The 13,554-nt window shown below is 39.9% G+C and overlaps 1 protein-coding gene across 1 annotated transcript in view; it reads right to left on the bottom strand.

Moving 5' to 3' along the window:
- Positions 1-13,554, bottom strand: part of GOLPH3 (golgi phosphoprotein 3) — a 52,364-nt gene that overhangs the window by 17,990 nt on the left and 20,820 nt on the right. Inside the window, exon 2 of the mRNA XM_027519997.1 lies at positions 807-938. Within this exon, the coding sequence (XP_027375798.1) occupies positions 807-938 (132 nt within the window). The remainder of the gene's footprint in view (positions 1-806; positions 939-13,554) is intronic.

Genomic DNA, 13,554 nt, shown 5'->3' with positions numbered 1-13,554 from the left:
AAAATAGTTTTGAAACACCCTACATCCCCCAAGAAACAATGACAGACGAAGAGAAATGGCCTTGAATATTTTAGACTAAAATGAAAGTTAAAAATTCTAGACACTAGTCAATAACACCTATATTAACACAGACCGTAACAATGGAGAGGAGGAGATCTGAAAAGTATTTGTATTCTGGCAGAAAGATCGATTGCCTATGGGTGGTTAATTTGCACAGTATCACTTTTGAGTAGTTATGTCAAGTCTTCCAAATCATGGTTTTCAGAAATAGCAAATAAACTTTGGGAGTCTTTTTGAATATGCAGGAGGCAACGGCCAATGATCCTAACAATGAATTACATTACTCATTATGTACAAAGAACCAAAAAAATCAAAGATGAAAAAAAAAGATACGGAATCATGATTCAATAAAGATTTAACTTTAAAATCAACTTCTTTAACTTCTGAAAGCTATTAGTAAAACAACATGGTTCTACTGTATAATACAGCAAACTTATTCAATATCCTTCAATAAGCCACAATGGAAAATAATATAAAAAACAATGTACAGGATCTCAGACCTATCCAAGAGGCTGTCTCCTGGGCTACAGTCTTCAGTAAGGTCCTCAATAAAACTCAACTTGAAATTAAAAAAAAAAAAAAAAAAGAATATATGTATACATATAACTGAATATAATATAGCAGGAATTAGCACAGTGTAAATCAACTATACTTCAATACAATAGAAAACTATTAGTAGAAACATTCTTCATCTTTAGGCAGCACAAACTCTTCAAAAAGGCTATGTTACATAGGCCCCCTCTTACCTTTCTTGTTAATAGACTTTTACGTCTCATTCCACAAGCCTCTAGCTGTAACCTTCCTCTCAACGCTAATTCAATCAACATACACCCACGTAATCCAGATGATATACAGTCATTCCAAAACGATGTGTAACCCTATTTAAAAAAGAGAAAACAAAAGAGTTAATTTACTTTGGAGTCAAGAAAATAAGTATTTTTTAGCCAAAGCTATTTCTCGTGCCTTTTACCTTTCATATCTTTCTCTAATTAAAATCAAAATACTGAAAAAATACAAGTACTATACATTATTAAACTAGGATTTTCAAGAACTTACTGTCTTTTCACCACTTTCTTACAAGTAACTTTGGAAGTCACTAAGTTATGTGCTAATTAGGCCCTTTCAGACTTCAGGGCTCACCCATTCAGTTAACCTCAGATCATAGTGGTTTACAACATGGGCAAAAGCAGCAGCTCAGGAAAAATAATCTAGTCCAATGCGGCCTCATGCAGAATTAGAACATCATTCAATGCTGTTTAGGATAAAAACACAAGGTTAAATTTAGATGAATATATCAGAAAACTTAGGCATGGGGTCATGCCTAGTACTCTGAATAACAAACTGTAAAGCAATCAGATTCCGGCACCCCCCAACACACAACCCCAGGAGAAATTTAAGGGCAATAACCACGGTGGATAAAAAAGCCAGACAAAATGAGACTGATAGGTATCTAGGGATTTGGGAATACTCAAGTGAAAACAGGCACTCTTTGAGAGCGAACAACTGGGTCTGTCCAAATTACAAAGCCATGAAGAGTTGCCAACTACTAAAGTACTCTACTTCCCAGGTGGCGCCAGTGGTAAAGAATCTGCCTGCCAGTGCAGGAGACCCAAGAGACGTGGGTTTGATCTGTGTTAGGAAGATTCCCTGAAGGAGGAAATGGTTACCCACTCCAGTATTCTTGCCTGGAGAATTCCATGGACAGAGGAGCCTGGCAGGCTTCAGTGAGTACTCAACTCTGAAGAGAAATCAGCAGCTGTCACTAGTCCTGTTTAAAACTCAGAATAAGGTAACATACAATTTTGGTGGGAGGGAAAACAAGTCAAAGGATTCTTTGAAGAAAGGAGGGCCTAGACTCAGGGTTATGGGGCTCTGTTGGGGTCAGTCTTGGTGCTCTGCCAGGCCACCGTGGGCAGCTTGTATTTAAGATGATGACTATCACGGTCCACGCGACTTCACTTTTGACACAGGAACTTAAATGGCGAAGCTACCCTTCTGAGAATGAAGGCTTTGAGAAAATGAGAGTTTAGACTAAGGGAGCCACAAGGAGATCAACATTAAGAAGCAGGTTTACAGGACTTTCCTGGTGGTCCAGTGGATAACACGCCACACTCCCAATGCAGGAGCCCAGATTCAATCCTTGGTCAGGGAGGTAAATCACACATGCCAAAACTAAGACCCAATGCAGCCATATAAGTGTGTGTGTGTTTGGTTGGTTTTTTGTTTTTTTTTTTTTAATTTGTTTAAAAATAAAGAAGCCGGACTTCCCTGGTGGTATAGTGGGTAAGAATCCTCCTTCCAATGCAGGGACACAGGTTTGATCCCTGGTCCAGGAAGATTCCACATGCCATGGGCAACTAAAGCCCACGTGTCTAGAGCCTGTGGGCCACAAGAAAAGCCACCACAATGAGAGGCCCGCAGGCCACAAAGATGAGTAGCCCCAGCTCATCACAACTAGAGAAAGCGCATGCAGCAATGAAGACCCAAAACAACCAAGTACTTTATAAATAAATAAATATTTTTTAAATTTATATAAAAAATAAAGAAGCAGACTTAAATGTGAGGCAGGGGAAGCAGATATTGTTTAGATTTGAGGGGATTCTTTTAAACTTAGTTTTTTTTAGGGATCTGGTTAAATTAAGATCACTAGAGATTTAGCTAAGTAGTTAATAAGACCAGTAACTTACAGATGTTGGGTAAAATCCATGGCTTGTGTATCCATCCAATACAATTAAAGCTCTAGGAAGCCCAGAAATGGATTCAAATGAAATCAAAGTTATAGCTATCTGGCTTCAACGGGCCTGGACATACAGATGGGAGTTCCCAGGTGAGCCTCTACAAACTATAAATAATAGAGTATACCTCTTAAGACAGTGATGGATCAAGTACAGGACCATGCCCTGTCTCTGCAGCCTGCAAATTTCTGATGAACAGTACTTATTAGAAATTTAGGGACTTCCCTGGCAGTCAGTCCAGTGGTTAAGAATCTGCCTTCCAATGCAGGGGGTGTGTATTCGATGGCTGGTCGGGAACTAAGATCCCATGCCTCAGGGCAACTAAGCCTGTTCGAGGCCAGCAAAGATCCAGTGCAGCTAAAAACAATAAACAATAAAAATTAAAAGAATGATCGATTTCACCTTAGAAAAAAGGGAGAGGGGAGAATCTTACATTTGCTAGCAGACAACAAAATACACCTCAACCTCAACTGCCCTGAGAATAAAGGTATACCCAGAGAAGTTAGTAAAATGGAGTATTTAACAGGACTTCAAAGATTTACATGTAGTGAATGGCTTTTGGGCATTAACATTAACGACACATACTTAAACAGAATTAACTTCACGTGGGAAAACAGACAAATGGACATGGACAGTTCTGTACCAAAGCTTCCGGGACTCATACACAATATTCCAAAGATCAATGAAGCCACCAAAACCATACCAAGCAGGCTGACGACGCCTGCCAAAATCCACATCATAAAAGTATGATCAGGAATTAAGCAAGTTGCCAGAAGCAGGAGAGAAAAGGGGAGTTGTTTAGTCGCTAAGTCATGCCTAACTCTTTTGCAACCCCATGGACTCTAGCCCCGCCAGTCTCTGTTCATGGGATTCTCGAGGCAAGAATACCAAAGTGGGTAGCCATTCCCTCCTTCAGGGGATCTTCCTGACCCAGGGGTCGAACCCGTGTCTCCTGCATTGGTAGGCAGATTCTTTACCACTGAGCCATGAGGGAAGCCCATAGCTGAACAAAAATATTTTATATTACTGGATAAGATGGTGGCAATGCCATCCTTGAGAATTAAGTATATTAGAAGGAAAGCAGCACACTGGAAAGAGCCAACTGAATTTGGTCACGACCTAAGCCAGCAAGATTCTGCAATGAATCCATGTCACTTTGACACATACAAGCAAAGCTACTGAAGCTGGGGCACCAGCTTAGATCCTGCCAAGTGCTAAAGAGCACTTCCATCTTTTAATCTCTAGTGCTAACCATACAACTACATTTTACTGATCTCCAAACATAAGTTTAGTCTCTCTATATGAGATGATGGAAGCTAACTAAACTTACTGTGGTAATCATTTCACTATATAGGCCTACCTCGGTTTGGTAAATATCAGAGATATCACAGAATTGTTTCCAGACCACAGGAACAAAGCCAGTATCACAAGAAGTGAGTCACACAAATGTTATGGCTTCCCAGTGCACATAAAAGTTAATATATACACTACACTATACTACTACTACTACTACTAAGTCGCTTCAGTCGTGTCCGACTCTGTGCGACCCCACAGACAGCAGCCCACCAGGCTCCGCCGTCCCTGGAATGCTCCAGGCAAGAACACTGGAGTGGGTTGCCATTTCCTTATAACCAAAAAAATAGAAAATGTATATACCTTAGTTTTAAAGTTCCTTATTGCTAATTTAAAAACACCTTTAATTTGTAAAACATATGGTATCTGTGAAGCACAGTAAAGCAAAGCACAATAAAATAAGGTATGCCTGCATGTGTAAATTAAACCACAATACTGTACACCTTAAATTTATACAGGGATGTATGTCAATTATTTCTCAATAAAACTGAGGGGGAGAAGTTGTATCTCTGGTATTGGGATGCATTTAAAAATAGATGGTATCTTGAAAGAAATACAGTATTATAGCTACTGCTGCTGCTGCTAAGTCGCTTCAGTCGTGTCTGACTCTGTGCGACCCCATAGACGGCAGCCCACCAGGCTCCCCCGTCCCTGGGATTCTCCAGGCAAGAACACTGGAGTGGGTTGCCATTGCCTTCTCCAGTGCATGAAAGTGAAAAGTCAAAGTGAAGTCGCTCAGTCGTGTCCGACCCTCAGTGACCCCATGGACTGCAGCCTTCCAGGCTCCTCCACCCATGGGATTCTCCAGGCAAGAGTACTGGAGTGGGGTGCCATTGGTTAACCTAAACCCATGGAAGAGAGGACAGACATGGGGCACAAGCCTCACAGGTGCACAGCAGTCAGATGAAGAACTGGCATCTAACTTGTCAGTTACTAGGAGCCTTAGAACTTGGTCAGACTGGCTGACTGACCATCCAAATCTAGGCAGACCACCAATCTACCTGACTTCTCAGTGCGAAAGACTTCATCAGAGCAGGTAACAACACACCAGCCTGGGGATTTGTCCTCAGATAAAACACCACTCCTGAAACAATTACAAGGACTTGTGGTCTAAATAGGAAGGTTATATATTCAGGGCATGAATGTGTTTTTGCCCTAATAAAAATCTTATACTGTATCTATCAAAAGGGCAGTTCAGTTCAGTTGCTCAGTCATGTCCAACTCTTTTGAGACCCATGAACAACAGCACTCCAGGCCTCCCTGTCCATCACCAACTGCCAGAGTCTACCTAAACCCATGTCCATTAAGTCGGTGATACCATCCAACTATGTCATCCACTGTCGTCCCATTCTCCTCCTGCCTTCAATCATTCCCAGCATGAGGGTCTTTTCACATGAGTCAGTTCTTCACATCAGGTGACCAAAGTATTGGAGTTTCAGCTTCAGCATCAGTCCTTGCAATGAATATTCAGGACTGATTTCCTTTAGGATGGACTGGTTGGATCTCCTTGCAGTCCAAAGGACTCTCAAGAGTCTTCTCCAACACCACAGTTCAAAAGCATCAATTTTTCAGCACTCAGCTTTCCTTATAGTCCAACTCTCACATCCATACATAACTACTGAAAAAACCAGGGCTTTGACTACCCTAGCTTAATCCAAAAATAGGGTACTAGCACTCAAAGTTCAGGGTCACATGAAGGGAGAACCACTGGCCAGGCAATCAGCTTAGTGACAAAGCAGCAGCACTCCATTAGGAATACCAGTAGCCACAGGATCTTGAGGATGTCCTCTACTCACTGCAGAAGACTCAACTTCTGGGTCCTGAAGGAGGTTAGAGAACCACACAAACACACACACAAAAAAACTATTTGGGGGCCCTACAAGTTTAAGGTTAGGATCAGAATCAGCTATTTCTAAAATATAATAATGGAAGAGGCAGAGATATGCTAAGTAGCAGTGGATCACACACTACCCCCACAAGAATCCAGAGAAACAGGATTTCATTAGGCCTGGGTCCAAAACAAGGGGAGACACTGAAGAACAGATGGTCCCATGAAGACCCTAACATGGCTGTCCTGGGGAGCTGAAATGCTAGAAAATCAAATCAGGCACATTTGAAAGTCATACCACGTGCAGCTCACAAGTGTGTTAGTCACTCAGTCGTGTCCAACTCTTGGCAACCCCATGGACTGTAGCCTGCCAGGCTCCTCTGTCCATGGAATTCTCCAGGCAAGAATACTGAAGTGGGTTGCCATTTCCTCCTCCAGGGGATCTTTGCAACTCAAGGATCGAATCCGGATCTCCTGCATTGAAGGCAGATTCTTTACTGTCTGAACCACCAGGGAAGTCTAAGTCTTCAACAAAATCAAGACTAGAATACAAGACGCAGGCAATCAGAAGGCCCTGGAAGCTAATTCAAAGCACCTCTACTTGCCTATTACCAAAATTTAATAATAACAACTAATGATAACCAGGTAGGTGGAGACTTTCCCAACAGAATGCCAGCTAAATGGACTACAGAGTGCTCCTATCAATCTTACATTTTTGGTAACACTCAGCATCTGCAACTCAGACAAATGGCCAATCTTTAGGCAGACCTCACAAGAAGCTTGTAACTTTAAGTGGGATATATGATCTTTACCATATAGTATGCCACTCAGAAGCAAGGAGCAGAACAGAAAGAATGAAGGCACAGGAATGAATGAGGCAATGACACCAGGGACAAGCTCTGCCCTTCAGTGGGCAGTTCCAAGATCTAAACGTAGGGGACAGAGAATACATGCAGTAATCTGACATTACTGCAGATCTAAGCAACAACCTCCAACACAACTTTTTCTCAGCGATGAGATAAAATTTACTTCGATCTTTATTTGCCTGATTCCCTTTTTCTTCTCAAGTGGCTCCACTTGGGGAGGATTTCAAAGGGAAATGTTCACTGGGGCCCCTAAATATGCTAACATTGAATTCTCATCATTCAACTTTTGAGTTCCAGAATATTTAACCAGAAGCCTTTTATTGTTTAAGACTAACTGTTGTTAATATATGGACAAGGTATAGACAACAGTTTTCATATTTTACGAGCATGTTTCTGTTTTTATGCACAAAGTATTTCCAAATGAAATGACTAAAAACAACATATCTATATATAATGTTTAATTCTATTGTGACCACTGTTTCAGAAATGGCACAGACTTTCCTCAGCAAAAGAAAATATCAGGTTTCCAAAAACATTTGGGATTTACTATAGGTGGCGCTACCAGTAAAGAACCTGCCTGCCAATGCAGGAGACAAGAGACGACGGTTCAAACCCTGCATCAGAAAGATCCCTTGGAGGGCACAGCAACCCACTCCAGTATTCTTGCCTGAAGAAACTCATGGACAGAGGAGCCTGGTGGGCTACAGTCCACAGGGTCACAAAGTCGGACATGACTGAAGCAACTGAGCACACACGCACCAAACTCACTCCAAAAGTTGTACTACTGAGACCACTCTTGGCTCACATCCACCTTTTAGAAACTTGCCCTCTACAGATTTTACAGAAAGGGATGACTATTCTGCCAAATCTAATTGGACCAGGATGGGTACATTAAAGTTCTCCTCCTGGGAATCTGAACTTGGCACACACAGGCTGTATCATTTAGGTGAGCATGGACAATAGAGATGTAACTGGTTATGTGGATTCAGAAGTCACTGGCCGTTCTTCACAAATGCAACCAGAGAATGATGATAAACAGAAAGGAACAGAAGAGAGACATGCAGACATGAGAGAACATACAGTGTAAGGCAGACCCAGACATACACATAGAGACACAGAGAAAAGCATCCTAACAACAGAATTGTGCCTGTATCTGGGTTGTACCTCTAAACCTTATTTCCAAAAGACTGACCTGTATCTCCTTTCCTTAGGTTACTTGCAGAAATTTCTGTTCTTGCAAGCAGCTAACTTTTAGTAATGCCAAAAGGAATTTAATGAAATATTAAATCAGTGGTATCTGAAAAAGTTTGTGTATAGAAACTATAACTAAAAGATTCATCACAGGCTAAAAAAATATTATGCATGGCCAAGGAATTCAAATTTGCATACATATACTCCAGTACTTTGGCCACCTCATGCAAAGAGTTGACTCATTGGAAAAGACTCTGATGCTGGGAGGGATTGGGAGCAGGAGGAGAAGGGAACGACAGAGGATGAGATGGCTGGATGGCATCAGCAACTCAATGGATGTGAGTTTGAGTGAACTCCGGGAGATGGTGATGTTCAGGGAGGGCTGGCATGCTGTGATTCACGGGGTTGCAAAGAGTCAGACATGACTGAACGACTGAACTGAACTGAACTGAACCTTAAGTTGTTATTAGAACACCAGTAAGTGTGAGAGTGACAAGGGTAGTGGCTTGAAAACCAGTGGTAGTGAAAACAAACAGCAGTCCCAGCAACAAAACGAACCTGTCAGACAGCAAATTAGGGACTGTGATTATCAAGTGCCACATTCCAATTAATCTCATCTAACTAGAAGCAAATGAAATCCCAACATCGTTAACCTTAAAAGACAGAAAATACACACACACTAAGAGACACATTAATAATTTACTTATACATCAAACCCAAACTGAGGGACACTCTATCAAATAATGAGTAAAGAACTAAAGGAAACCACATTTAAAGAATTAGTAGGAAAAATGACAATGACTCATTAATAAAAATAACGATTCATCAAATATTGAACCTCAGTTAAGAGAATGAAATTCTTTAGTTAAGAAATATCACTGAATGAACCATATAATTACTCTTATTTTTCCCACTGTTTTTTCAACCTTTTATTTTCAGGAATTCTTTAAAAAAAGAGCTAATGCCTATTGTATATACTTCACTGAAAAAAGTTTATTTTAGGTTTCTCTTGTATTCTTGAAGTAAAACAAGTTCAGCTAGTTCTTTTTTAATTTTATTTTATTTTTAAACTTTATATAATTGTATTAGTTTTGCCAAATATCAAAATGAATCCGCCACAGGTGTATCTCCTAAGGAAATGATCTAGCCGAAGTCCAAGAATAAAAGAGATCACTGTTGTCCTTCTCTATTATTAATTCTTAAATGGACAGTAGATCCAAAAATAACTGGAGAGGCAAAAAGAGGAAGAAAAACTAATCAACATGTGTAGAAATTGCTCGAAAGAAAGAAGTATGGATGGATTAATTGATGTACTTGGGAAAAGGTTAAAACGTCTTGTTTTCCTGGTTAATGCATAATACAAGTTGTGTTACTATCTGAAGGTAATTGGGAAACTATGATATATCTGCCAAAACTCATAAATGTTATACTAGCAACCATCTGTTTGAAAATAGGGGAATAAAGGTCTTTTTTTTTCCTATCCAAAGAAAAAAAGTATGACTGGGACTTCTCTGGTGGCATGGCGGATAAGAATCCACCTGCCAATGCAGGGGACACAGGTTTGATCCTTGGTCCAGGAAGGTTCCACAGCCTGTGAGCCACAGCTAATGAGCTTCTGTGCCACAACTACTGAAGCCCACATGCCTTAGGGCCAGCAACTCGCAACTAAGCCCAAGTGCTGCAATTAAAGAAGCCTGTGTGCCTACAGACTTCCACAGCAAGGGAAGCCAGCAGTGAGAAACCTATGCACCACAACTAGAGAGCAGCCCTCACTCTCTGCAACTAGAGAAAGCCTGCATGCAGCAGTAAAGACCCAGCACAGCCAAAAATAAGTAAATGTAGCAGTGTGAATATGTCACACACACACACACACTATGACTATAGTGAAAAGTTTACTAGAGGAGCTCAACAGTAGATGAGAGATGAGAAAGAGTCAATGAACTTGAATTTGAATTTAAAGAACAAGACGGAAAGTAATGAAGAAAACAGGAAAAGCCTCAGTGGGCTTCCCTTGTGGCTCAGCTGTAAGCCACTGTAAAAAAGAATTTGCCTGTAAAGCAGGAGACCTGGGTTCAATCCCTGGGTTGGGAGGATCTCTTTAAGAAGGGAAAGGCTACCCACTCCAGTATTCTGGCCTGGAGAATTCCATGGACTGTATAGTCCATGGGGTCGCAAAGAGTCAGACATGACTGAGTGACTCGCACTTCACTTTCACTTCAGAGAGTAGTGTTCAAGCAAGTCTCCCAGTAGCGACAAGAGCCTCAAAAAGAGGAGAAAGCAGAAAAAATAGTAACTGAAAACTTCCCCAAATATGGTGAAAAATATTCATTGAAGATCCAGAGCATCATACCCAGATGCATCACAGTCAAACTGCTGACATTAAACAAAGAGTATATATTATATACTGGAAAAGCAACAAGAAAAAAACAACTTATCCCATTTAAGGGAACAATACAGTTACCAGATAACCTCTCACTAGAAATACTGGAAACCAAAAGGCATTAGGATAACATATTCAGTGCTGAAAGAAACAAACTATCAACCAAGAATCTATACCCAGCAAAATACCCTTCAAAGCTGAAGATGAAACAGACATTTACAAGTAAACAAAGGCTGAATTTGTTGCTAGCAGATATGCCTTATAAGCAATACTAAAAGAACTCCTGCCAATTTTAAGTAAATTAATATCACACAGTATTTCAAATCCATATAAAGAAAAGATAGCTACAAAGGTAAATGAACAAGAAAGACTATATATTTTCTATTTTTACCTTTAAAAACTCACTTAAAAGCAAAAGATTGCATAAAATAGTAAGTATAAAACAGTATTGAGTTATGTGACCTTGTAATATTTCTGACAATAATGAACAAAGGAAAGGGGTAAATGAAGACATACTGGAGCATAGTTTCTGCATTTTGCTGGAACTAAATGAGTATTATTTTAAAGAAGACTAAGGAAAAAACTCCAATGGATATAGGTATGCAGGGAGGAAGGCAAGGCGGAAGAAAGGGAGGAGGAGGGAAATTTAAATAGTATAACTTTATTTTTCCATTTAACACAAAAGAAGATGGTAGAAGAGGTAGAGAGACAAAAAGGACATCTGACACAGAAAACAAAGAGCACAGTGGCTGGTATAAATCCAACTCTATCAGTAATCACATTAAATGTTTGGGCTAGATCAGATACTCTAGTGGTCAAGTTTCATAGACCGGATAAAAGATTTAACCATACTTATGTTGTCTACAAGAGACAGTTTAGATTCAAAGACACAAACAGGTTTAAAAGAATGAATTTTTTTTTAAACCATGGAAACACTAATTCAAAGAAAGCTGGAATATTATATAACATGAGACAAAGTAGACATCAGAATAAGGAAAACTGAAAGACACAAAGGGGAATGTTTCATAATGATAACAGAGTTAACCATCAGGAAGATTTAACTATTACACACAGAAACACCTAAAAAGAGAATCCCAAAATACATGATACAAACCTAACAAAAAGGAAAAACAGACAATACAGTAATAGTAGTGGAAGACCACACTGTTAACTGATACAACTAGACAGAAAACAAAGATATAGCATTGAACAATATGATACAACTAGAGAGAAAACAACCGAAGATACAGCATTGAACAACAATATCAACCAATTTGACTTAAATGACATTTATAGAACACTCCAACCAACAACAGCAAAATACATTTTCTTTTCAAGCACACAAATATTTCCCAAGATACCTCATAAGTCAGCCCACAAATCAATGAATTTAAAAGGAGTGAAATCATAGAAAACGCTTTACTCCAAGAGAATTAAATCAGAATTAAAACAGAATGAAATGCGAAAAATCTCCACATGAGAAATAATCCATGGCTCAAAGAATTACAGAAGGCAGGAAGAAGTAATCTGAACTAAAAGAATATGAAAACACAAAATATAAAAACCTACACGATGCAGCTAAAGCAGTGTTTAAAGACATCTGAAGCTTTATTAAATACCTGTATTACAGAAGACCTCAAATCAACAACCTAATCTTGTACCTTAAGAAATCAGAAAAAGAGCAAACTAAATCCAAAGCAACCAAAGAGAAGGAAATGATAAAGCTTAGCATGGAAACCAATGAAATGCAAAACAGAAAAATAGAAGAGGGGACAAAGGTCAATAAAGCCAGCTTATTTCTTTTAAAAAGATCAATGTTAAAACAGGCATATGGAGAGGAAGAAAGGAGAGGGACAAAAGATCCATGAAGTACAAGATAAAAAAACAGGAGGAACATCACTTCCAACCTTACAGAAATTTAAAGGATTATAAGGAAATACTATAAACAGCTTTATGCCAATAAAGTAGACAATTTAGACAAAATGTTCAAACTGCTGGATAAACAGCAATTACCAAATCGAACTGAAGAAGAAATACAAAATCAGAATAAAACCTGTAACAAGAAGTAGAATGACGAGTTGAATTATCTTCAAAGAGTGTTACTGAGGATGTAAGAAGAAGAATCAGCCTACCAGATGTAGATAAACCTGAGTATTGCGCATAGCCACAAGAAAACTTCTTGCGGGTGGGGGCGGGGCGGGGGGGGGGGGGGCGCAGTTAAGCAGGTCATTTTATATCCTCTTTGAGTCTTCACTTTCTCATTTACAAAATGAAAAAGACATATTTCAAGCATTCTACAAGTATGATTCTAACCAACTGGGAATTCCCTGAGGAGGTATGTGGCTTAAAGCAAAACAGGATACATAATCTATTTTAATTTCTGAAAAAAGCATTTGCAGGTCAATCATCAAGGTTATTCTTCAAACTGCTTCAGTTTAGTTCAGTCACTCAGTCGTGTCCGACTTTGTGACCCCATGAATCGCAGCACGCCAGGCCTCCCTGTCCATCACCAACTCCCGGAGTTCACCCAAACTCATATCCATCGAGTCAGTGATGCCATCCAGCCATCTCATCCTCTGTCATCCCCTTCTCCTCCTGCCCCCAATTCCTCCCAGCATCAGAGTCTTTTCCAATGAGTCAACTCTTCACATGAGGTGGCCAAAGTATTGGAGTTTCAGCTTCAGCATCAGTCCTTCCAATGAACACCCAGGACTAATCTCCTTTAGAATGGACTGGTTGGTCTCCTTGCAGTCCAAGGGACTCTCAAGAGTCTTCTCTAGCACCACAGTTCAAAAGCATCAATTCTTTGGTGCTCAGCCTTCTTCACAGTCCAACTCTCACATCCATACATGACCACTGGAAAAACCATAGCCTTGACTAGACGGACCTTTGTTGGCAAAGTAATGTCTCTGCTTTTGAATATGCTGTCTAGGTTGGTCATAGCTTTCCTTCCAAGGAGTAAGCGTCTATTAATTTCACGGCTGCGATCACCATCTGCAGTGATTTTGGAGCCCCAAAAAATAAAGTCTGACACTGTTTCCACTGTTTCTCCATCTATTTACCATGAAGTGATGGGACTGACAGTATATAAAGAACTGTAAAAGATAAGCATTTATAATGGGGTACCTAAAAATTGGTGTT

The sequence above is a fragment of the Bos indicus x Bos taurus genome, chromosome 20, assembly GCF_003369695.1.
Source record: "Bos indicus x Bos taurus breed Angus x Brahman F1 hybrid chromosome 20, Bos_hybrid_MaternalHap_v2.0, whole genome shotgun sequence".
Classification (NCBI taxonomy): Eukaryota; Metazoa; Chordata; class Mammalia; order Artiodactyla; family Bovidae; genus Bos; species Bos indicus x Bos taurus.
The sequence above is the reverse complement of the archived record's forward strand: the minus strand, read 5'-3'. Positions and strand labels throughout refer to the sequence as shown.